We start from the raw sequence: 26,170 nt of genomic DNA on the forward strand, positions 1-26,170 counted from the left end.
AGTTATGGCGAAATTAAGCTTTGAAGCTTTCCATCTAAAGAGTTCATCTCGTGAGGCTTCATTTGAACGGATCTTCCCAATGAGTTTGGGAATAACTTAGCCTTAGAATAACTCCAAACAACGAACATAAAAGCAATTTTCATGTAATCAATTTGTATCAATATTGTACAGGCCATAAGTATATTAAACATCTGAACTTTTTAAAGAACATCCATAAACATTAATCTGTTTTCATTTTGCTAATTATGTATCTGTTATATCATATGCCATTTACCTATAGACTCTTCTTGCACTATTAATACTACTTGTACTGTATTTACTTGCACATCTAAAAAATTCTCTTGCACTATTTTATCTGTTTTAAATGTGTTATGTCATATATTCATGTTGCACTGTTGGAGGAGCCTGTGACCTGTGTGTCATTGCCATATCTACACTAGCTACTGTGCACATGACAATAAAGTCTTGAATATTTAAAGGAGAAAAAAGATCAGTCAAAATCCCGTTTATCAGAACATGTACAAAACACAACATTCTTTACAATATTGATTCCTCACAAAGTGTGGTACAGAGAAAGTATGGACATCAAAATCATTCAATCTTAAATGGATTGTTATCATTAAATCCTGCATGCATTTACAGCTGTACAGAATCAACTTATCACAATCAGCTCATTACACAAACCCAAATCTACATGAACATCTTGCAAAGCAGCTACTCTTAGAATCAAGTATTTTAATCAATTTGAGAATCATTCAAGGCCAACGCTCGTAGAAAAGGAAAGTCATCCCACAGAATCCGTGGGTCTGTACCCTTTTCAGGTACGCAATCATGGCACGGTCCAAAGAAACATTGCTCATCAGTGGCCATATTCTGGTAGCACTTTGGAGTGAAGGATTCTTCAGTCTCCAGGAGGGGCTGCGTGGACTCAGAGCGCAGGTACACATGAGGGTCTTTGGATGTAGGGCTGTCGCAGGGACCAGAGAAGATCACAGTGGCGTAAGGAACAGAGTCGCAGTTGGAACCAGTGTAGCCAGGGAGGAAGGGTGAACCGCAAATGGAATCTCCCAGGTCGCTGGTGTCCTCTGCGTTGCTTAACCAGGCGTCATCGTCCTCCTTACTGAGTTTCACAGGGAACTCCAGGAAGCTCAGGTGGGACAGGTACATCGGGTTGGGCTCCTCATTGTCCCAGTCAAGATGGGAATCCTGCCAAAATGATATTAAATAAGTCACTCAAAGTCTTTCAATAATAAAGGAAGATACAGCCTGTATTTAGTCTTGTATATCATGAATATATGTTAATTAAAGCAGCAAACATTGCAGTTTTTTTCTCACTTGTAGGCTTGGGAAAAAGCTGTAACCATGTTTACACATGTACAGTACACACCCTGCAGATATGGAGCAGCATTATTATTCATTTAAAGTTATGTTTGGGCCCCCTGAGTTGAATATCCAAGTCAAATATTGTCTTATTTTAGCTTTGTTTTGGTCTCAGCTGCTCAGTGCAATATGTGTCTAACTTTTCAGTATGTCTTCCTTTTATAGCTGGGCAGGTTTTACTATGGCATTTTTACTGAAAATCGCTGCCTGCATGGTTTTAGACTAGACCAAAATATGCCGGGGGTAAAACAACACATATAAAAATGGCTAAACTGTGCTATGAAGCCAAAGGGGGTCGTTGATGTGTGATACCTTTCACAACGCACATAGTTATTGATCTTTTGTTCGTATAAAATATAGAATATTGCAGCTTTAACCTAAATGAGTTATTGCATGAAACCATGTTATGCAGCACAGGCAGCATTTCAGCACCTGTGTTGATTCGGATGTCCATCTCTTGATGCTGCTATTAGCCGGATCCGGAACAGCTGGCCAAAAACGCTGCTTCAGCCTGCAAAAGAAAGAGAAATGTTTAACAGGATATCACAAGATAAACAGATATCACACCTTCACTGGGTAAGACGGCATATATGATCTCACCTTTTGTGGTTGGAGAAACAAGTCTTGATTACGATTATAAGCAGGAATGACATCCCAACAACAGACACAGTCAAAAACATCACAACAGCAACCGCATCTGAGAGGAGAGAAATACACATCCTGAATGTAATGTGACCTATGGCAATATACTCAATGTTCCTTGAAAGCCACTTTCAGACAATAAAACTAACCAAAAGGCTCAATTTTAAAATGAATCGTTGATCCGTTCGTGCTCCCACCAGATGTGCTAACCATCATGAAAGCTTCATACACAGACTCGGTGTCGAGGCCTTTCAGGACCACCCTCCTCTCTCCTGGTTCAGCTCCCACAACTGAACGAAGGGTCAGACATCACATAGCATCACGTACGTCAGAAAATGTTTTGGATCAGTACAAATGAAGGTCTTTTACCTACCGTTAATGGTTCCCTGCTTATCACAGTAGAAGACTTTGTAGCTCTGGATGTTCCCGTTCCTTTGGTCTAACGGTATTTCATCCCAGGTGAGCTCGACATGTGACTGCCAGCTTTTTTTAATTTGTATTTTCGGAACCATGGATGGAGCTTTAAAAAAAAGATCAGGGGGATTTATTATTACGACTATAAGGAGCAATAACGTCTACTTGTATGTTTGGTACCTTTGTGAATTTGTAAATGTGCCAATGTAATGTGACTAATGCAACAGCTGTTTTTATTACTGCTTTCATCAGTGCTTTTATTTATTCCTTTATATTTTTTACTGCATCAAGGGAAGCCTGTGATTTTTCGTTGAAACTGAGTATAATGACAATAAAGTCCTTTTTAATTCTGAGTCTGACCAGCAACAATAATTATTCATCTTATCCACAAGAGGGCATTATTTCATCATGTATCAGCTGATTCTGATGGATTGCACAATATCTTTTTCTTTTCTTTGTATAATTAAGCAACTATTTTCTCACAAAGTTGAGGCAGCTCGTCTCTCTCACAGCCCTTTAGTGACTTACCCTTTTGTCTCAAGTAGGCATTAACAGTCTGAGGAAGGCCTATTCCATCCTTAAACCTGGGATATACAGAGATCCCATAGGGCTTGTAGGGCTCAAAGCTGCCTATTGATGAGAGTCAAGAGGTTAGAGTGTATCAGCACTCATAAGCTCCAACAGAGTGTGCAGGAACATGAAAAAGGAGACTGTATAAGATCGGATTCTCGGGCTGAAGGATGAAGACAAGATTAGGAAAACCATATAAAAACTGAGTGAAATAAGAAGGACATGGATCTTAAAATCTGCCATACTAATACCAAAAAAACATACCTGTTATTCCAAGGTTTGTCTTGTTTCTGTCGGTTATTTCAAATTGGGTGAAAGAGGGGTCTGTTTTTAACAATGGTCTCCATTCCACCACAAAGCCAGTGAGAGTGGAGGAAACCAGGCTTTTCCACTGAACCAGTAGAGATCCATCATCCTGAGGAATGACTGAGATGCCTGATAACACTGCACGATCTACAGAAAAAAAACACACAAAGGTTTTTTAAACTGTATCTATTTGAGCCATTTCTATGCTAGTTTAAAGGGGCCCTATAATGGTCATTTTCAGGTTCATATTTGTATTTTTTTGCCTTTACTGTGACATGTCAAAAACACACTCCTCAAAATGACTGTCATATTCATAACACCTGATCTGGAAAGTTGAGGTCCCAACTAATTCCTGAATTTAAGAAGCAGGTTTTGACTTGAAGACATATTATGGTCATTTTCAGGCTCATTATTCATGTATTTTGTTGCTTTCCTGTGAGTTGTTTATGCTTTAATGTTCAACAAGCTCTTTCTTTCTCTCATACTGCCTGTGCTGCAGCACCTCTTTTCACCCTCTGTCTGAAACCAGAGCCCAGTCTGCTCTGATTGGTTAGCTGGCCGAGTCTGTTGTGATTGGTTAACTGTTGTGAGATGTCCCCTTAGCCTGCTATCACTTACTTATTATGTAGGAGCACTAGCCAATAGAAGTGCATGTGTTATGTAGTGATGTCACTATGTTATAGATTTAAATAAAGAAGTCAAACTGAGGCGCTTCAGGCAGGTGTGCAGGAGAGAACTCCCTCTGGAGCAAACTTTGGGATTTTAGCCTTTGCAGACCATTTACAAGCACAACAACCTATATAACACTACAGGAAATGAAAACCCCCAAAAGCATAATAGGGCCTCTTCAAGCAGGTTTAAGGTATTTAATATTACCTTTTGGTCGGTAAATCCGAACTTCAGTAGGGAGGGATTTTCCTGCTGCATTTACAGCTCTCAGATACACTTTCTTTGCCTTCTCGGGAAGCTGGAAAGTACAGTAATTCTCCTTTGTAGAGCACACCTTTCCATTCACACCTGGCAGCTTCTTCCCTGTGACAATGTATGACACATTCTGGCCGTTGGCGCGGAATTGTTTTGATGGCTGAAAGGAAAGTTGAAAGGGCATTTTAGAGGCGAACCTCACACACTCAAACCAGAGCTGTAACAGAAAACACATCAGTCTGTGACAGGTGTCAAACCACATGTAAAGTGTGATGTATACCTTCCAAAACAACTTTATGTTGAGTTGTTTGTGCGGGTGATCCTCCGATACCTTCGTCCACGAGTCTAGGCGTCCAGTGGGAGCTGAAAAGAAAGAGAGGCACTGTCAGTTTAGCGGCTCGTCAAAAAGCCTGCACTTCTCTTCTCTTCTTATGGATTCACAGACAAGACTGTGTGGCAGAATTCAATACATCAATTCAGCCTGCGCTATAGAGCAAAGCAATGGGAGATGTAGAACAAGGCATTAGCATATATTGAAAAGCGCAGGGAATGGAAGAAAAGGCGACAGATTGAAAATGACTGATTGTGTCACTCTGAATGGATCTGAGCCCTACCCGTCTCCAAGGTGACTGCAGACTGCCGGCGGCTCCACTCGCTCCAGGGGCTCTGCTGGAACCGGACCCTGATCTGGGCCAGATACTGCGTCCCAGGACGGAGACGACACTGGTCCACAGATTTGGCCTGTTTAACCCGGTTTACCAGGATCTAACATATGTCCAAAAGCACATAGTTACATGACATTATGTGTTTAAAGCAGGTTGTAATACTGTATGGTTGCTATTCATAACCATAATCAGAATCAGAATCAGAATATGGTTTATTTCCAGGATGTTTTAAACATACAAGGAATTTGCTTTTGTGTATATAAAAAAAAGTCAGTAAGATTACCTCAATTGTAAACAATAAATGGAACAACTATAAAAAATACTTTAAAAAAGATTAAAAAAAGATTGAAATAGAAGTAGAAATATTCTGAATAGAAATACAAATAATATACATATATGGAACTTCTATAAGAACTGAACAAAGTAAACATTTACAATGGGATAAATGTGCAAACATGCAGCAGCTCCTGTTTCAAAAGTGAAGTTTTAGTTCATAATGAAACTGGAAGAGATTGTGCTCACTGGCTGTTCACTCCAGTAGCGGCTGTCAGCAGTCTTAAATCGGACTTCCAGGTTCAGGCGGAAGTCACGCATCCAGGCCTGCTGCTGAGATAAGCTCCAGCTCAGCTGCAGGCAGCCGTACCGTCTTGGCACCGCTTGAATCTTCAGAATCGGTGGGTCAAACTTAGCTGTAGAAAAATGGACAAAGCAAAAGCTCTGATTTTATTTACTTTCCCCTCATAATACTTTAAGATGTTCTAATCTGTGCAGAACAGTTTCATACTACTTTCATCCCCAGTTTGTGCCTCTCATGTATCAGCATCACATGTTTCTTTATATTTAACAATATCTATGGTGCATCTTGGATACAAATACCCAGGCTACCAGGATGAGAAAGATTTGCCTTTAAAATAACAGTTAAATGTTCTATAACCTTCTTGATAGAGCAGAATCAAAATACCAAAGCACCAATTCGTAATCAGAATTCTGTGGCATTCTGATTACGATTTAAAAACAGATTAAGTGACATCCCTTTGGTACATTTACTTGGATTTGGATGTGTAAAATGTGATTGTTCAGGGAAATATCATACTTGTGCTGTAATTTGCCGGAAGTAACTTTTTGCCAGTCACATGGACGTTTCTCACCTGCACTGACTGGCTCTAATATAATGGGTTCTGACGTGGTTTCTCCGAGTTCATTCACTGCCTTCACGTATATTTTCATATCTGAGAAAAGGCCAAAGCCGGTGCGAGGGATAATGTAACGGTGGACTCCTGCAGGCAGCTTGTAAGTGAAGTTCTCATTTGTGTCCCTGAAATGAGGAAATCATAATGTGAGAAACGGAGTTGTGCAAACGAACAGACACCTCATTCCTGACACCAAAATTATGTTTGGTAAGTGGGGCAATGTTTTTCCTGTTAGATTATTACCAAATCTCCGTGTGGAGGCTGTACTTTGTGAGCAGGTGGGTCTCCTGCTGCCCAGGGTCCCAGCTGCAGGTCAGGGTGTTGGGGGTGGTGAGGTTCGTCTGACAGCTGATTTTCTGCGGTGCTTCTGGTGGATCTACAGAGGAAACAAAACAAGAAGATATTAGGGAGAAGTTATGTCAAGACATCAGAGTTACACTGATTTATTTGTGTATTTTGAAATGTATGTTGATTTAATTAATGTATGAGTCTTAGTGTTTTATTATAAGTAGTAGTTTTATTATAAGTAGTAGTAAATCAGTTAGAAAGCATATTGGCTTTTTGCATGACATTAATGTCAAATACATGTAAAATACATGTATGTCAAATACATACAAGATATGCACACTTTTCTTTATGACTTAGATCAAAATGAAAGTTTTTTGGCGAAAGGAAGTTTCAAAGTCTAAATGAAAATGTCCATCTTCTTTTTTAATATCATGCATCAATCATCGGATAGGATACAATCTTTGCTGCAAACTTCTTAAAACATGTCTAGATCCATTAAAAAGTGTCAGATTTCTTGAATGATAGTCAAACATAGCTTGTAAGTTAATCAAAGTGTTCAATGTTGAAACCTTCTATTGTTTTAAGTTAAGCTAAGACATTCCCAGGTTGTTTCTAGCTTGGTATAGACATGTAAATAGCATTGAAAAAAACATGCACAAGAAGTTGAAATCTCTCTCACATCCAGCTCTGATCTCCACTCCTCCGACCACTTGAACAGTCGAGGCCCGGACGCAGCAGGCGAGGAAACTCCTGGTGTGATTGAAGCTCGGTATAAAAACCTCCGACACGATGCTGCTCTCATTGGCTGAGAGGTTGCCGGGGAATAAGTGTTCTCCGAGTCGCCACTCTATGTGAAAAGCCTGTCCAACGACAAGAGGGCAGGTCTTTCTGATGACACAGGTGGCTGTGACGGGCGACCCCAAAGGCACCACGGAGCTGTCCGTCTGGACCTTTGCACACGGCTCTACGTCATCCTCTAACAATGGGGAAATTAATTAAGCTGTGGCAAGTTGACAAGAATCTTAATTGTAAAAGCCAAGTTTTATATTTAGTTTGGACAGAACGTCCTGAGGCGAAAGGAAGGAAATGTGTAATAACAATTCACTCTGTAAATGCTGGTTAGGTATTTCCATTTAGATTTGCTTTTTCATTCTGAGAGCAACACTCACCGTTTCTCGCTCCATTCACAAATGCCACCAGCATGACAATTACCGGCAGCCACATGGATATCATGATAAGACCTGTTAGGCAGCCAAAATGAAATGCATTACAATTACTCCTAAATTGCAAACTTTCATGGCTTTCCAAGACAGCATTTGAATTGATTCTCATTTCGGAGTGACATGGTGCATTGCGTTGGAAAGGTAGAGAGAGCGATAACGTCTGTCGGTTCAAAATACATCATCAACATGCTGCTTCAAATGTGTGGTGGGGCAGGGGGGATGTGAGGAAGGATGTGATCTCCTTAATATAAAAATATTTCAATATAAATGGTCAGCCAGAGAAGGCATCCCCTGCTTCCCAACACAATAAGAGACCCCTGAAGTGCTGCCTGCTACACTGACATGCACAAAGGATGTGACATTCAAGCTGCTGCAAATTTAAATAGAAATTCTATGCAGACCGAATAAATCAAATGCTGTATCTCACCTTTTATACTTTTCTATTATAGGGATACAGGTATTACAAGCAGGAATATTTTAATTGCCAGTTGTCAGAAGGTAACCAGCCTTTATGGACATGAACTCTAAAGCTGGTCACGTACAATGATCAGAAGATGAGAGCTTTTACACTGAGCAGTTGGGAGTGATTCTCCAACTTCTGCTATTAAAGAGGGCCTATTCTGCTTTTTGGTTTTACCCTCCCAGTGTGTTATTGAGGTTTTAGAGCATGTGAAACGTCTGCAAAGCCCTGTGTTACCTCCAGAGGGAGTTTCCCTCCCACCCCCCCTGCCTGAAACGCCTCTATTGGACTCCTTTGTTTACTATCGTAACACTATGTTACACTCCCCCTTCTATTGGCTAGCGCTCAAATACATTGTACGTGATAGACTAGAGGCGGTTGACCAATCAAAACAGAGCTGGCCAGCTAACCAATCATTACATTTTTACATGTTACTTGTTAGACGCTTTTATCCAAAGCGACTTACATATTGTACTCAACACTGTGGGCAATCCCCACAGGAGCAATTTGGGGTGAAGTGTCTCAGGGACACAACGACATGCTGACTGCAGTGGGGTTTGAACCTGTGACCCCCTGATCTGAACACCAACGCACTAGTCCACTGCGCCACAGCCTCCCATTCAGAGCAGACTGGGCTCTGGTTTCAGACAGAGGGTGAAAAGAGGTGCTGCAGCACAGGTAGTATGAGAAAAAGAAAGAGCTTTTTGAACATTAAAGCATAAACAACTCACAGGAAAGAAAAAAATACATGAATAATGAGCCTGAAAATGACCATCATATGTCTTCAAGTCAAAACCTGCTTCTTAAATTCAAGAATTAGTTGGGACCTCAACTTTCCAGATCAGGTGTTATGAATATGACAGTCATTTTGAGGAGTGTGTTTTTGAAATACTCACCATTAAACAACCACACAATGATGAAATGTAATGAACTCTTATTGCCGGCTCACAAAGCAACACCAACGAGGCGCAGACATGCCTTCACAGCATTTCTGTGTCTGTGTGAGAGGAAAGAAAACAACGGTTCGTTTTTTTGACAGTATACCTTTTTCTTGCATTTAACACTTTCACATTGGCAAAATATCTAGTAATTTCTAATAGTGTTAAGATATCCCATGTCAAAAGAAAGATTTCACGTGTTAGACATACTCCTCACAGACGCACAGACGGTTTATCACGTAAACAGTCGCTCATGTGACTCCCAATTGCGGTTTTTAGACATTTCATAACACATTTCACAATATATTTCACCCATGAAAACATGATTTACTTTTTGTTCAGACAATAAATTGTTTCAGTGATTTATCAACAAGACAACGCTAAATTATTGCTGATTTCTGCTATTTATGTGGTTTATAATATGCCAAAAATAATCTTTTTATTTAACAAATTTGGATTTTGGAACTTTAGTAAACAAAACAAGCTTAAAGATGTCAATCCTGGTCTTGAGGAATTTCCCGACATTTTTATGGAAAAAACGATAATTAAAAAATCATTATTGCATTACATGACTATAAAAATAAGTTGTTGGTAATTGACTGGATAACTGGAGAAATATGTCACTTCCAACATTTTAAGTATTATTTTTAAACAGAGAATTAACACTGTTTTTAATCATTATAACTCCCTCTTTCTTAACAGTCGATCAAACTTGTGTTTTATTATTAAGTAGTACTTTTTCTAACTGACGAACTGATGATGTGAGAGTTCAATTTTGAATTATTTTTTTTCAACGCGAACAGAACAAATTGAGATGATTTTTTATTATATTTCCTTTAGTACTGCTTCCAAGTATTTATGGTATAGAACAACTCTCAACTTTCAGGCAGAAATATTATGTCTGATAGACGAGGAGGGATGACTTTAATCGTTTATCTATCAGTCAAAATCACAGTACGATCCCTTTCCTCAGCCCACATTATTTGTTGAAATCTGCATTAAAGGGATGTGAGAGAAGTGAACATTCCCAGTTTCTTAGCAGACAATGGCCTCAGTTTTTGCCTGCTTGTCTTTTTAGAAACTCTGCTTAGTACTAATAGATAATTGCCTGTGTCTCTGACAAAAAAGCAATCAGGACAAAGAGAGGGAGAGAAGAGACATGTTATTATGTTTGGAGTGTCAGCAGTAACAATTTGATTCGAGACAGTATGAAATAAACTGGCGTTTTAGGTGAGCTGGCCCATTTTGTTCCTCATTTATCCATGAAAAACATTGTATCTGAATTAATGTTTTGTACCAGCGAGTCATGTCACAATGTGTTGAGGTACATTTTGCGATGGCCACCATATGTTTCCTTTCCCGTTGCTGTCGGGGGTTACAAAACGCCCACTTTCAGGATTTGGCAATATCCTTGAGACAGAGAACATTGACTAACAGGCCACTATTTCCCCTTTTTGCTATTATTTATGACACAAAGTAGTATGATATAAGTCAGGGATACAAAAAGTGATCAACAAAGAACATGTGTTGTCAAAAAATTCGAAGAAATCTTAGAAATGTTCCTTCTATCTCAAAAGTCACTGCATGTGTCAGCAGTTGTAAAAGTCCAAAAGGCTAGAAATAAGGAAAGCAATCAGTTTCACATCCTCTTTTTTAATGGACGACCAGATCATTAATGTATTCCAAATCTTTCGACAGCGTTATAGCCACACTGTTACCATTTGGAAGAATGACACAACAACAAATGGCTGTTTCCATCAAAAATAAAGCTGAAAACAGCAAAAATAAAAAGTTATTTATCTTTTAAGCTTTAAATTCCAAGTACCTTTACTTTAAAATGATCGTTTTATCTTAGAGTTCCTCCTTAAACCCTACATATTGGAAGAGGCTCTATATCTAGTCAGTGTTGTAAAGTCACTAAGTAGATTTAATTAAGTACTGTACTTGAGGTTTTTTTTTTTATACTTCTACCCCACTACATTTCAGCGGTACATCGTGTACTTTTACTCCACTACATTTATTTAATGCTGTACCTTTAGTTCTTTAAAACTAGCTGCACCTTTACCAGCTTTGATAACACTTTATTGCATCAATCATTATCATGAAAACATATCATATATATTATTCTGAAATGGTCCATTCCGCATAATAAGTACTTTGACTTTTGGTACTTCAAGTATATTTGAATGCTTATACTTTTGTACTTTTACTTGAGTAACATTTCGAATGCAGGACTTTAACTTGTAACAGAGCATTCCTACACTCTGGTACTTCTACTTTTAATTAAGTACAAGATCTGATTACTTTCTCCACCTCTGTATCTAATATATATGTTTGTTAAAAATGTACTGGCAATGGCATTACTATGCAGGAACTTACAAAGGATCATACATGGCCCACGTTCAATACCCAGCGGCCCAAATAATGTGATAAACAAGTGTTTTCAATGTAAATAAGTTGAGCGGTCCATAAGTTGGATCAGGATGCAACACTCTACCCTGAAACTCAGAAACAAGTTTTGTGAAGTTTACCTTTTAAATCTGGCACAAGTCTCAAAATGAAAGGAGCAACAAATCACTTGAATTGAAGTTAAAGGAGAGCCATCATGGAGGCTTTCCACTCACCAAACAGCAGCTGCAGCAGACCCAGAAAGACAAGAGGCTCTCATCAGCCTGATAGCAGCAGATGAAACAGTGTGGCTCAGAGCACTTCAGATTGGAAGACGTGTGTGTGTGTGTGTGTGTGTGTGTGTGTGTGTGTGTGTGTGTGTGTGTGTGTGTGTGTGTGTGTGTGTGTGTGTGTGTGTGTGTGTGTGTGTGTGTGTGTGTTTGCCAAGCAGCAGCAGCCGCAGCAACAACATCCTTGTTTGGAATTTGTGAAACTTCACTTTTTTCCAGGAAGAAACACATGACTCATGGCAGGGGGCACGGTTATGGGAAGAAAAGAGGGGTGTTTAAAATCAGGGTTTCCTCGAAAGATGAGGGTCGAATAATCCTTCAAAAAATTATCAAATCTGGAGAATATTAGGTGATATTTTTGACGTTTGAATATTCATGACTCCTGCTAAATGGGGTTATATTTTCAGACTGGTTGTTTGTTTGTCAGCAGAAGAAGTGAACGAGTGTAGCATGGGCCCTTGAAGTAAGAATCCATTCAATTATGGATCAAACTTATGTTGCAATTATTCACATTGCAAGAAGGGTCATTTGGCCGAGCTGGAGGTCTGTGTGCCTTTTGGTTACATTTGTCTTTTTTAACATTCCATTTAACTGACGCTTTTATCCAAATCGTTTTAAAATAAGTGCGTACTTGTGACGATACATACAGTATTCTGAAAAGCAAGAATCCTGCAAGTGCATGAGCTTTCAGTATGCCACAACTTTTTGAGTGCTGCAAATTGTTCTTCTTTCAGATGTTATTGGAAAGTTGAAACGGGTTTTCAGTATTCAATGGAAGATTTTTTCTTATATTGCCTGTGGGATTGTCGGTGGAGAAATAGAAAGCTGTTATTGTTGCTCAATGTGAAGAAATTGAATATCAATCTATTAAAATGTGAGGTGTTTGGCCTTTGTGTGTATAAGAATAAGGAGGTCGTTCAACTTCACTTGATTCTTCCAAAAGGTGTGAATATGGCTGCTGTCAAAATGCCTACAATATGAGTCAGGCAGCCGTCTTGAAAAATGCGATAGGTCTGGTTCAGTGTGACCCTTCTGCGTTGAGCGTGACCTCTGAAGTGTCAGATCTGCTGCCTCAAAAACGCAGTCATGTCTCTCTGCGAGCCGGCCCTAGCCTTTGTCAGCATAGTAATAGAACAAGCTCTTAAATGGGATTGCAAACCGCGCCTTGACCCCCCAAGGGCACTTGGAACTACTTGCCATATCACGTTTATTAGCTTATTAAATTGTAAAATGATTCACTGAAGCCTCATTTCAAATGGTGCACGGGGCGAGGCAGTGAGCTCACCCACTCAACTTTGAATCTCACGTCTGCATCCCAACTCGGTCACTAGGGCACTCTCAGAAACATAATGGAAGCTAACTGTTAATCAAGAGAGCGCTGGAGGAGGAATTAAATGCACGCAGTGGTAGGTTTGTGAATAGGAATCAACAGGAGAGAAGAAAAGCAGGCACTAATTAAAAATACATCGACTGGTTATCATGCGTTGACATATTTAGCTTGATCTTTTTTTTTCTAATCAGCACTAATGAACGCAGCGCTCTCCATCCACTGGGTATTACATGCTACGTTTCAGTGAGCTGTAAAATTAACTGAGGGCCCTGAAGCCAAGTCGAACTGATGAAGCTTTGAAAGGTTTGATTACGGTTCTTGTACTGTACTTAATGCGATGCTGTCTCCTTTTCAGATTCGTATTCACATTAGAGATGTGACTAACCTCGAATTGATCACTGCTGGGAATATCCTCTCATATCTAGCTCCTATTATACAGTGCATTATAACTACTGCTAATCAGAACTGCTGTAATCACGGTTTTTGATAATCATGGATGCTTAGATTCACATCTGAAAATATATATATTTGAGGCAAAGTTCCTTTGGTTGAAACAATGCCCTCCTACTACTCCACTCAAACCCATAATTGGAAATATATTTTTGTTTTGTGTTGTCAAATCAGACCTGTAATCTTACATCTCCCAAAATATTAGATCATTTTCTTTGTTAAATACTCAATACGGAATCCCTGAGAGGGAAGTGAGAAATTCTGGTAATCCATTATACAGTCTAATTGAAATGACTTTCTCTGTTGTTTTTATGATAAAACAGGCTAAAGTGCCCTTAGATTTTTTGTCCAAGTTTAAGAAATTGTCAGGTTGTTAATTTTGTCCATCTACGAGTACATTTAACAGTATCATTTTTTTACATGTGGTTATTATACTCATATTGGCCGAAATAGGCTTAAAGGTGGGGTAGGTAAGTTTGAGAAACCGGCTCGAGATCGCTAGAATTTGAAAATACACAACCGGAGAAAATCTGCCACTTCCTTACAGAGCCCCTCCTCCAACACACACGAATGCGCACATGACCAATGAGAGCACGAGATAAGTTTGTGCCCCGATGGAAGGCTGACAGGCAGGTAGGCCATCCAATCCGTTTAGCCAAACTTTTTTGGCTTTTTACAGTGCTACGGCTTCCACAGATGACATATTCATTGCTATCGGGATGTTAAGAGCATTCCATGGAATATAACAATAAGTGTATCTCGAGCCGGTTTCTGAAACTTACCTACCCCACCTTTAAGTGCACCATAAGAAAGTGGCTTAATCCTGCATTTTCTTAAATAGCCAGCAGGGGGAAACGTGACCGGTTGCTAAAAGTAATCTCATTGTATAGAAGTCTATGAGAAAATGACCATGTGGGCAACTAAGAAAATCTGTACCAAATGTCAAAGAAATCCATCAAGTAGTACTTTTGATACTCACAAAAAACAAAAAAATGTATACAAGTCTGAACCAAAGTACTGTAGATACATTTACACAGCTTTCTGAAATTGTAGTCGACACTGAAGGCTCAGATATATTCTGTGCTAGCTGCCCACATCATCAAGACTCCGAGATGGAGCGACCATATGTCTGAGAAGCGACAGTGTGGAAGGTGCATCTTCCTTTTATCACGGCGGGTATAATCACATGTGTATGGATGCTGTACAAAGTGTCCAGCCATATGCACATACATATGTGTATCAATTGTTTTGTGTCAGCATCAATTAAACAGATGTTCACTCCTTAGCATATACGATTTAGTGAGTTCATAGACTCTTTCATATATTCAACATTTGCTTAATGTGTCTACCTGAGTTTGAGGTAAAATCATAGCTAAAAAAAAGCGATATGTTTACTGCTTTTCTCCAGGTCCTATAGATATTGTGTTATAATAATTCTGCACCATTTGCACAATCTGTTTCAAAATTTGATTTGTTAACTTTTAAACTTTTAGCGTTTCAATTTCTTACAGTGTTAATGCTTCTGTAGAGCACCTTGAATTGCCTTGGCTTTACAGTGTGTACAGCATATGACACACTCTGTCCTTAGATCTTTGAGGAAATATTTAGGGGGGGGGGAATTGAAGAAACCTTGGAAAGAACAACAGAGGAAGGATCCCTTTGCCAGGACGGAATAATGTGCAATACATTTTGTGTATAGATTAAAACACAGAATACAATTACAACATAGACAACCCAAGACATACCTTGTCATTGTAAAAGTTAATTTTGTTTTTTGATGTTTTGTAGAAAAACAATTATTTGTTTACAACATGACGCTGATGACGATGACCTAATCTTTTATTTTCAAGAAAAATGTAGGCTAGAGGGGGTAGGACCAGAAAAGCTTCTTCTTGCCCCTGTTGAACATGACAGAGACTATTTGAGATTTTTTTTTTGTTTGTACCTTGAACTTTTGTTGTTGTTGTTGTTTGTTGTTTTGCATCTCTTTGTTGTAATTCTTATTATAAAAAAAAATGCTGACATGTTCAATACATTGAAATACCTTACTGTAGCTTATATACGAATGGTTGTACTTGGGCAAGCGAGCGAGAGAGAGAGAGAGAGAGAGAGAGAGAGAGAGAGAGAGAGAGAGAGACAAGCGCCGACTCACACTCCTGCTCCTTACATGCACCCAATCCACTCCTATCTAGTACCTGTCACACGCTGGCTGCAAAATGGAATTGACTATTGATTTCCCCCTTACCACAGGTCAGTTGTGCTGGCAGGTTATAGTGGGCTCACAGGGAGCCACACGGGGAGAGGAAACACACACATTACACAACTCACACAAACACACAAAAACACGGTCTTATTAACCACCACTTTCTGGGATTGTGGAAAAGAAGACAGCAAAGGTTACTATAAAAGAAAAGGTGTGTGTTACAACATGTGTAGTGTAACATGTTCAGGGCTTTGATAACATGGGTTTTGTGAGGCAGAACAAGTTAAATAAGCATGTGTGTAAAATGTACAGGTATTCTGTACAAGTAAAGCTAGTTTTTAACAGTGAAACATAGCAATGCGTTTCACAAATAAAGCAAATAAGAAAGTCTTCTTGTGACCCTTCATCTGAGGTTTGAGAAAAGTTAGAAATATTTACCTAATTGTTTGACAAAAATATTTTAATACATTTGTGTCAGATTTATCACAGAGCCCATGGAAACTATAGGTTACTTACGTAACCCCAGTGTCAGAGTAACATGAAGTGAGATGTCTCACTATGGGATGCGCCTCATCGCGGAGCAAACAGAAGCATCAATCTCATTACGCCAATCCTGATTGGCTGGTGATCTTGATGTCAGCGTCAGGGAATCCACCCCCTATAAGTAGCTTGCGCTACGTCGCATGCGTCATTCAAAATAAGCACCTCTTCTCGCTTCACCATAGCAAGGAGGGCCGTCTGGTGAGACATCTCACTTCATGTTACTCTGAGCACTGGGGTTACGTAAGTAACCTATAGTTCTCATTCATAACACTCCGTTCGATGTCTCACTATGGGAAATTGTAGCTCCCGTATTGCCAGACGAGCTTATCTCGAAAATCACCAAACCAACCAGAACTTAACAGGTAGAGCTCTGACTCAACCAGGTGCCCAGCACTGCTTGAGTCACACTGGGAGTAGAACGTCCAGACTGTTAAGAGGCAGACAAAAGTGAGCGGCGAGGACCAGCTCGCCGCTGCACCAATGTCTTGGATGGGAGACATCCTGGAAAGAGCCCAGGATGCAGCCAGACCCTGAGTCGAAAGAGCTCGCGGACCCGAGGGTGCCTGCGAACTCTGACTCGTATGGGCCCCAAAGCAATTGCTTCCACAAAACAGTGGGAGAGCCGTTGCTTAGTAACAGGCTTGCCCTTATACGGGTTAGCCCAGGACAACAGGAGTTGGTCATTATGACAAGCACCCCTGATCTGTCCATACAGGTGCGTAAGCACGAACTGGACACAGCAAATCCGGCTGCTGTTCCCCGGAGGGACCCAGCGGCGGAGGAAATGCCTCAATGTCCATTGGGGTACATGACCCAACCACCTTGGGTATAAGGACAGGGTTGGGCTTCAACAACACTCTCGTTTGCCCTGGGGTGAACCGAGTGTGTGAAAAAATATGTACAGATAGTGCATAAACATTTCTGGCTCGCTTGGCGGAAGCCAGGACCAGTAACAGCACTATATTAGAGAGACCTGGTGTAGGAATCTCTCACACTCTGAATAGTGTTTATCACCCTATGAGGGAGTCTCACTGTATTCAGGTTGTACCACTCACGGGCCAGGCCCATAAGGCCAAGCGCTCTGGGTGTGGGTGAAAGATCGCCCCCCCCCGCCTGAGACAGTATGTCCCTGCATAGTGGGAGCTGCCATGGCTGCCCGCACAGCAGCTGATAAATCTCCGCCAGCCAGTACATAGCGGGCCAGTGCGGAGCTATCAGGATAAGTGTGTGGCGTTGTTCCCTCACTCTGGCCAGAGTTTGGGGAATCAGAGCCAGGGGTGGGAACGCGTACAGAAGGCCCGAAGGCCAAACGTGTGCGAGTGCGTCCACGCCTAACGGTGCGTTTAAGTCGCGCATCGAAAAGAACAGCTGACATTGAGCGTTTTCTTTTGATGCGAACAGGTCCACCGTGGCTCTACCATAACGCACCCACAGCTGGCTCACAATCCTTGGATGTAGAGTCCAGTCTGCATATAGTGGTGCACCTCTGGACAGTAGGTCAGCCCCGAGGTTCAACACACCCGGTACGTGCGTCGCTCTCAGAGAGAGGAGACGCCTGCCGCTCCATTAGATCAGTTTGCGTGCCAGCATGTGTAACTGGAGAGAACGCAAACCCCCTTGGCGGTTTATATACGATATTGTAGTCGTATTGTCTGTCCTCACGAGGACATGGTGTCCTCTGAGAAAAGGCAGAAAGCGTTTTAGGGTGAGGAACACTGCTAAAAGCTCTAGGTAATTTGTGTGCGCCCGCTGGAGGACTCTGCTCCAGAGACCCCTCATCGGACGGCCTTCATAAATACCTCCCCAACCTGTCAGACATGCGTCCGTGGTGACCACCTTCCGTGAAAGGACAGCACCCATAGGCATGCCCCATACTAGAAAAGTCGGGTGCAGCCAGTGNGCGCAGTGCCGTTACGCATTTCACAGTAACCATTACTCTGGGTTTAGTTTTAAGGCGGCTACCCAGCGCTGAAACTCCCTCATGTGTAAGCGTCCTAGTCGTACGACCAGGATGGCTGACGCCATGAGCCCCATTAACCGCAGGCATGTTCTGAAGAGAACATGTTTGCGCAGCTGGAATTGAGCGAGACAAGCTCTGAAAGCTTTCACTCTTTCCGCTGACAGTCGGGCTGTAAAGGGCACCGAGTTCAGGTGTAAACCCAGGAAGAGTGCAGTCTGTGCTGGGCACAGCATGCTCTTCTCTGTGTTTATTATGAAACCCAGGTTGAGCAGGTGCTTTACGAGGACACTTGTCTGCGTAATAGCCTCCTGCTCCGACTGTGCGAGAAGCAGCCAGTCGTCCAGGTATAGTTGCCAGGCGAATACCCTGTTGTGTTAACGGGGCTATCGCGGCTTCCGTACATCGTACAAACACCCTTGGACTGAGAGACAGGCCGAAGGGAAGTACTCTGTATTCGTAACAGATCCCCTGAAATGCGAACCTCAGATATTTCCTGTGTGGATAATATACTGGGACGTGGAAATACGCATCTTTCAGGTCGACTGATGTAAACCAGTCATCTTGTCGCACTAGACGCAGCAGAGATGTGTGAGTGAGCATTCTGAATTTGTATCTTTTTAGATATTTGTTCAGAACCCTCAAATCCAGTATTGGCCGAATTCCGTTCCCTCCTCGTTTGGGAACGAGGAAATACTTGGAATAAAAGCCACTCTGACTCTGCTCGGCAGGTACAATAGATATAGCCCTTTTTTCTAGAAGTGATAGGATCTCTCTTTCTAGAATATGGGCTGACTCTCCCCGGGCTTGTGAATACAAAATGCCCGAGAAACGAGGGGGGGTGACAGCGAATTGGAGTCTGTAACCCCGTGTTACTGTCTTGAAAACCCAAGCAGATGTTGTGAGCATCTTCCACTGTGTGCTCCTTAGAGCCAGCGGAGATGTCACATCTCTTACCCTCTGAGTCTCTATTTGTTGTGTTATGGGGCCCTCTAGTGTCTGAACACGGTGGTACCCCATTTCAACAATCCCCACCGTCACTGCGCATGCGCGTGACGGTGGTGTTTTAACAGCCCCAGTCGGCACTGCGCATGCGTGTGACGGTGGTGCCTTCACAGACCCGTTTATTATCCGCCTTTTGAGAGAGGCCGTAGCTGCTCTCAAAAGGGGATTTATGGTTAACGGACTGTTTATTGTTTTTCTTTTCATTTTTTTTTTGAGCTGCGCCCTTGGCCGAAGCCTGGATGCGTCAGCGGAAAATGGTTTATTCAAACAATAATGATGTGACATGTGTTTTATGCGGACTTGAGGATGACGTTGAGGCATCTCTCGAGGCAGCGGGAACACGTTTAGAGCCGGGGAAAGAACTTCCAGCTCTGTCACAGAGGGGAGAAGGAGGGGCTGTCAGGCCGCTCGCTTCTTCTTCCTCGACTGCTGGCCGAAATTCTGGGTTGGCTGCGCCTGGGCTGCAGCCGGAACGGAGATTTTCTAGGCCAACTCGCCCTCGTCTCCTGCCTGGGCTGGGGACTCGGGGTGGGCTGCGACCTCTGCTGTCCTGGTACTTTAAACATAGCAGGGTTCGGTGCAGCTTGGGCGAAGGGCCGCTGTTGTGAAGGCAGCGGCTGGACCCTTCGAGGGAGACAGAGGTGGAGGGCCTCGTCTTCCTTCTTTTTCGACTTGCATCTCCTCTGCATGGAGGCGAGAGCGGAGCCGAAAATCCCCTAAGGAACGATGGGCATGTCTAGCACATCCTCCTTTTCCCGGTCTGGGAGGTTGGTGAGGTTGAGCCATCTAGCTCTTTCTTGCACCACCATAATCCCCATTGCCTTGCCCGTGGCCTGGACGGCGCAGCGTTGGACACGGAGACAAATGTCTGTGACCGCAGCCATCTCGTCCAGAGTGGCCGGTCCAGGATTGCTCGACAGATCCTCACAGAGCTCCGCTTGGTATGCAGTTAGCAGTGAGGAAACGTTCAGAGCCCTGGCGGACAGCGCTGCAGCTCTGTAGGACCGTTCAGTCATGGTCGACTGGAATCGGTCTGCCTTCACTGGCAGTGTGGGGTTCCTGCTTGGTGACGGGCCCATCCTCGGTAGGAGGTGGGTTGCCACCAGCGGTTCCATAGGCGGTATGCGGAGCAGGCCGAGCCTCTCCATACCGTCACAGTCAAGGGAGGAGGCACCCTGGATTGGGGCCTTGTTGCTAAAGGGCCGGTCTCTCCACGAGACCGACACCTCATCCAACATCTCCGGGAAGACCGGAAGGAGTTGCCTCTTCGTCCTCGTTGTTTGGGGAAAATGTTTCCCCTCGTAACGGGACCTGGAGGTCTCCTTGGCCATTTCGGGCCACGGGATGTCTAGCCTGGACGCAGCGCGCTGACACACGGCCTGCAGATCCATGCTTAGACAGGGCGAAGCTGGCGTGCTATCGCCCGGGAGAGCAGCCATCGCTCCTGGCTTTGCAGCCTGAGCTGATGACATGAAGATGTCGTCTTCTTGCTCATCCGAATCAGACAGGAGGAACTCAGAGGCATCCTCTTCGTCCTCCATGTAATCCAATTCTAGGACATCCTCCGCGGGTGAAACCATGGTGAGGTCCAGCCGGGAGCCCCAGCTTGGTATAGCGTGGGGCCCCGTTCCCGCGTCTCTTGCCGCCACCGGGTCCCGGCCTGATATGGCGCGGGAATCCGGTTCCGCGGATTGCCAGCCGGCAAATCAATGGACATGAGGGGATCCTGTCCCGACAAGCTAGCTTGTCGTGCTAACCGTCGGCGGAGGCTCTTCATGGTGCCCACAATGCCCGCACGAGCCGGGGTTGTCAATAGCCTCCTGGGCGTGTTCCAGCCCGAGGCAGGACGAGCAGACCTGGTGTGAGTCTGTGCCTGATACCTTCAACCCGCAGCCGCAGAGTCGAGCCTCCGAGTCCCTGACTCCTCTGGTGTGAGGGAGAGAGGCGTCCATCTCGTTCGCCACTAGGCGTGGAGAGGACCCGCTCGTAACAGGTACGTCGAGAAAAAAGTGTTACCAACCTGTCTTTAATCCGGAGAAAAAAGGACAGTGTGGGTCTTTTTCCTCAAAGAATATTACCTGGTGTGGTAATATTCTTTTAATCCTTTTCTCCTCCGTGAGAAGAGAAAAGAAAAAACGTCCTCGCTACCGTGGTGTCGGCAGTGAGGGGAAAAAACAAGCTAGCAACGGGTGTGTTGCTAACTTGAAAATCAAAGCCTTACCTTAATTCCAGAGGAAGAACGGCGGGGTTGATTATTTATAATACTAACTGGTGTGTTAGTACTATAGTCTTCTTGCGAAGCAGAAAGAGTAGCCGGCTAACGCCCGTCAACCGAAGTTAGCTTTGGTTCAGTCTGTGGACTGTTAAGCTAGCCCGGCTACCATTATAGATGTGCTCTGAAGCGAGAAGAGGTGTTTTAATGACGCATGCGACGTAGCGCAAGCTACTTATAGGGGGTGGATTCCCTGACGCTGACGTCAAGATCACCAGCCAATCAGGATTGGCGTAATGAGATTGATGCTTCTGTTTGCTCCGCGATGAGGCGCATCCCATAGTGAGACATCGAACGGAGTGTTATGAATGAGAACTTCGATTATTTAATGTATAGGTCTCAATTGTTGTTTTTAAAACAGCAGGAAGTGGGCAGCAGCTTAGTTTACTTCTGATAAACACTAATGTATATTTAACCATCAGTATTTCTCAAAGTACAGAGGGTAACATTGATAAATGGTCGGGTTTGTTTTGAGCCGTTTTTGCTTGGTGGTTATCCTGGTAAAATAGAGCTGTACAACTACAACCTACAATTGGTACAGTACATGCACAAAAGACACCAAAAGTGTGTGAGTGTGAGTGTATTTGTTATATTTACCATTTTCGGATGTTTGTAAGTATTAATAAGTAGCTGTTGATTTGTTGGTAGCCTGACATTGCTAAGTCTTGCTTCACCATGTCATCCTCAGCAATTCTCTAATGTGTCATGTCTTCTGACTAATACCCAACATATCATCACATAAGATATGCAGCTAAGTCTCTGTTCTGAATTACAATACATTTCTTTCTTTCTTTTCTTTCAGTCTTTATTTCGAACAGATTAAAAAATAACAAATAACAAATGTGAAAAACAGAATATCGTATTGTTATAATACAGTATTTATCCACATTCATGGTAATATTTGTATATTCAACAAAAAAAGTGTCTTCATATTAATAATAATAATAAATCATATGTGTCCGAAAGGGAGTAGGAGGAAGCAAATGCTTATTAATTCCCACCCCTTACTTGATCAATGATTGTCCTTTAAATCATTATGTTGTTATTCATACATACATTTACATGTATACATACATATACAATAATTTCTCATCTTCAATCACCTTTCTTCATTCTCATATTTTTCCAAAAAAGTGTTTCTGTACATCCTTTTAAACTGAATTATGCTTGTGCTTTGTTTTAACTCCTGCTCCAAACCATTCCATAAAATCACCCCACAGATTGTTAAACTCATACTTCTCAGAGTTGTTCTGACCTTGAGTAAAATGTAGATTTCCTCTCAAATTATACCCACCCTCTCTGTCTACGAACAATGTTTTTAATTTCCTAGGAAGTAGATTATGTCTGGCTCTGTACATGATTTGTGCCGTTTTAAATGTAACCAGATCAATGAACTTCAATATGTGTGACTTCAAAAATAATACATTAGTGTGTTCAAGATATCCAACATTATTGATAACTCTTATAGCCCTTTTTTGTAATGTGCATAACGGCTGTAGGTTGGTTTTGTACGTGTTTCCCCAAATCTCCACACAGTAAATCAGATATGGCAATATTAGTGTGTTATATAGAGTATGCAATGAGTTGTGGTCCAGAATGTATCTGGCTTTTCCCAATATTGCGATTTTAGCCAGTTTTGCTTTTACATGAGTGATATGAGGTTTCCAGCTGATTTTGTGGTCTAAAACCACACCAAGGAACTTAATTTCATATACTCTTTCTATGTGTATGTTATCTAGTATTAATTGTATCTGTGGATTTGTTTTATGTTTTCCAAATAACATAATCTTTGTTTTGCTTATATTTAATGATAATTTGTTTGTGTCAAACCAATGTTTTACTTTAATCATTTCTGCTGTTATCACTTCCATTAGCTCTTTCAAATTGTCACCGGAACAAAAAATATTAGTGTCATCTGCAAATAAAATAAATTTCAATATATTTGATACTCTGCAAATGTCGTTGATGTATATTATGAACAGCTTTGGACCCAACACGGACCCCTGAGGTACTCCACAAGTTATGTTCATGTATTCTGATTTATGTTCACCAATTTCAACAAATTGTTGTCTGTTGCTTAAATAATCTCTCACCCAGTTTAATCCCACCCCTCTGATGCCATACCGTTCCAGTTTTATCAGTAAAATATTGTGATCTATGGTGTCAAATGCTTTTTGTAAGTCTATAAATATTCCCACTGCTTGTTTTTTATTGTCCATGCAGTTTGCTATTTCCTCACTTAATTCCATTAGTGCCATAGATGTTGATCTATCTTTCCTGAATCCATATTGACTGTCGTCCAAAAGCTGATTGTTTCCATGAAACTGTCAAGTCTTTTTGTAAAAAGCTTTTCAAGGATCTTGGAAAACTGAGAGAGCAATGAAACAGGTCTGTAATTTGTGTAATGGTGTTTATCCCCAGTTTTATATAATGGTATAACTTTTGCTATTTTCATTTTATTTGGGAATTTACCAGATTGAAAAGACAAGTTAAAGAGATGAGTCAATGGTTCTGCAATTTCTTCAATAATGTTTTTTACTATAATCATATCAATGTTATTCCAATCGGTCGATGATTTGCTTTTACATTTTCGCACAGTATCGATGATTTATTTTTCTTCGACTGGTGTGAGGAAGATTAATATCTCTGTAAACGTGGATTGCCTGTATATAAACTAAAACTTTGTACCCTAAAGTTAACATTACAAGCTCCACTGACTGCTAAGTTGAGAGTGGCACATCTTGCTCTGTGGACTCTATAAACTTTGACAGTGTTGGTCTGTAACATAAAATGATAACCGTTGACCATTTTGTTGAATTTTGTTCCAGCTGGAAGGGCCAGATGACTTCAAACTTTATTCAGCGAAACACAGAAACAGGAGGGCTGTGACTGGCAGTGTGGATGCTTTGTGTTTGTCTGCAGTGATATTTATTATGAACTGCTGCTGGATGTGCGTATAGCTGCTAACACTTACTATTCTGGAGATGTTCAATGTTCCATTTTCGTTTTTCACACAAAAGTAAGGATTGTTTCTGAGGAAATAGGTTATTGGTAAGCATAAATGTAGGCAAACATGGAGAATAGAAGTTCAGCCAAGTATATCTTCTAAATAGATACTGAGGAACAGACTGTAAGCTGGTGCATTTTATTATAGCACAGATAACTGCAGTGTTCAGTATTCAATGTGTGTGAAGTATAAATAACCCTGCAACTATTGATACACTGGGGCCTAACCATCTTACAGTTGATGGAAAAGTACAAATGTTATTTTGTCTTACAGGTGGACACAACAGTGGTGTGTGGTGATTTACACAAATAAGAGCAATATGCAGCAACGCAACAACACAAACTACTACCTACAAAATGACTTTAAATAAAAATGAATATCCCTCCATGCCTAGATAAAAGATACTCTTGTAAACATCAATATAATACTATTGTGAAGTTGTCCATGAGCACATTGGTTCCTCTTCTTGTTCCAAATAAACTGATGCCAACATGGAAACGGTGCTAAACCCATTATGTCTGTATTCTAGGCCGTACTGCTCTTTGTGGGATTTGTTGTCGAACATCTGATCTGACATTAGAGTTTAATTGAGTTAAATTGTGCGGGATGTGATAAAAAGAGATGGTAAACGTATTAGTCATTTTGTACGCTATATTTAAGATAGAAAGGTACATTAGGTGTACTAAATATAGTCCAGGTTAATCTTAGGTGGCCACAGGTTTACACAGCTGATTCTCTTACCTTCCAACATTCAGCCTAATTTGTCAAACTGTAAAAGGGGTCATTAAGTCATTGATTGAAGGTAAGGAGGCGAACAACTGCAGCATGTAACAGGAAATGGGTGTTCAGCGAACATCAGTGAAGACCAGCTGAAAACCTGTGCTGAAGGGTTAGCATTTCCCCCATTTACTTGTGGTTTAGTGGTGCATTCAATACTCTGATACCAACATAATGTGTGCAGGATTCTTCTAGGTTTAGCCTGACATCACCAAATGTGTGGGCTTTAAACCGGCCACCTGCAGCTGCTGGACCTCAACCCTTTTTTAGTCCAAACGTGACATTTTGTATGATGTACTACCACTCTTCACTGTTCCCGCCTCCCATAAACAGCTGATAGATTTTCTTTGTTCTGTCCCTCATTACCTTATACACGTCCCGGATGATTGCTCATAACCGACTCGTTCTTTCTAGCTCCTGATTGATTTATGGCTCAATCATTTGATAACTGAATAACCCGCTTACCATTGCACACACTCAAACGTCTTTCAGTGAGGAATCAAAGCTTTTCTTTAATTAATCTGGTCTATAAAACCCACCCTAGCTTATTTTTTCTGGTTTTATTTTGTAATATAATGAGTAATGACAAATATTAAATACTTGGTGACGCTTTCCTAAATTCTAAATATAAGGCTGCATTTAAAACCCCATTGTCTCTATTGGAAATGGCAGAACACTAGTGAAACATGGCCTCATTTAAAGACCAAGGTTATTTGGAGAAATTAGCATACCCACTAGTAGTACTTGCAAACAACAGATTGTAAACAGATAAGGGGATTTGTAAAAAGCTAACCTTCTGTTAAGCAGCACCTGTGTTCAACAATGTGAGCCAAAAGGAGATGTACCCATTAGAGCCAACAGATGGCACTCTGGTAACATCCAGACCTGAGTGAGGAATTTATGATGAGCAGGGCAGAAGAGAAAGAGAGGCAATGAGAATTATAGCCA

The 26,170-nt window shown here is 41.6% G+C and overlaps 1 protein-coding gene across 2 annotated transcripts; it reads right to left on the minus strand.

The window, feature by feature from the left end:
• Nucleotides 1–489: 489 nt before the first annotated feature.
• On the minus strand, nt 490–11,736 carry csf3r (colony stimulating factor 3 receptor). 2 transcript variants are annotated; one of them, XM_034102786.2, is made up of 17 exons: nt 11,625–11,736; nt 8,959–9,059; nt 7,549–7,620; nt 7,059–7,355; nt 6,335–6,467; nt 6,050–6,216; nt 5,424–5,590; nt 4,851–5,001; nt 4,517–4,599; nt 4,189–4,396; nt 3,271–3,459; nt 2,965–3,066; nt 2,396–2,542; nt 2,172–2,312; nt 1,981–2,077; nt 1,813–1,891; nt 490–1,206 (listed from the first exon to the last, which is right to left on the minus strand). In XM_034102786.2, exons 3-17 carry the CDS (start codon nt 7,610–7,612, stop codon nt 736–738), a joined length of 2,496 nt encoding a protein of 831 aa, XP_033958677.1. In that variant the 5' UTR covers nt 7,613–7,620; nt 8,959–9,059; nt 11,625–11,736; the 3' UTR covers nt 490–735. The 2 variants fall into 2 exon arrangements, with proteins under 2 accessions (XP_033958677.1, XP_033958678.1); XM_034102787.2 differs by having other exon boundaries at nt 7,059–7,239; nt 11,625–11,735.
• Between the last annotated feature and the right edge of the window lie 14,434 nt (nt 11,737–26,170).

This window comes from Pseudochaenichthys georgianus, chromosome 16 (genome assembly GCF_902827115.2).
Source record: "Pseudochaenichthys georgianus chromosome 16, fPseGeo1.2, whole genome shotgun sequence".
Classification (NCBI taxonomy): domain Eukaryota; kingdom Metazoa; phylum Chordata; class Actinopteri; order Perciformes; family Channichthyidae; genus Pseudochaenichthys; species Pseudochaenichthys georgianus.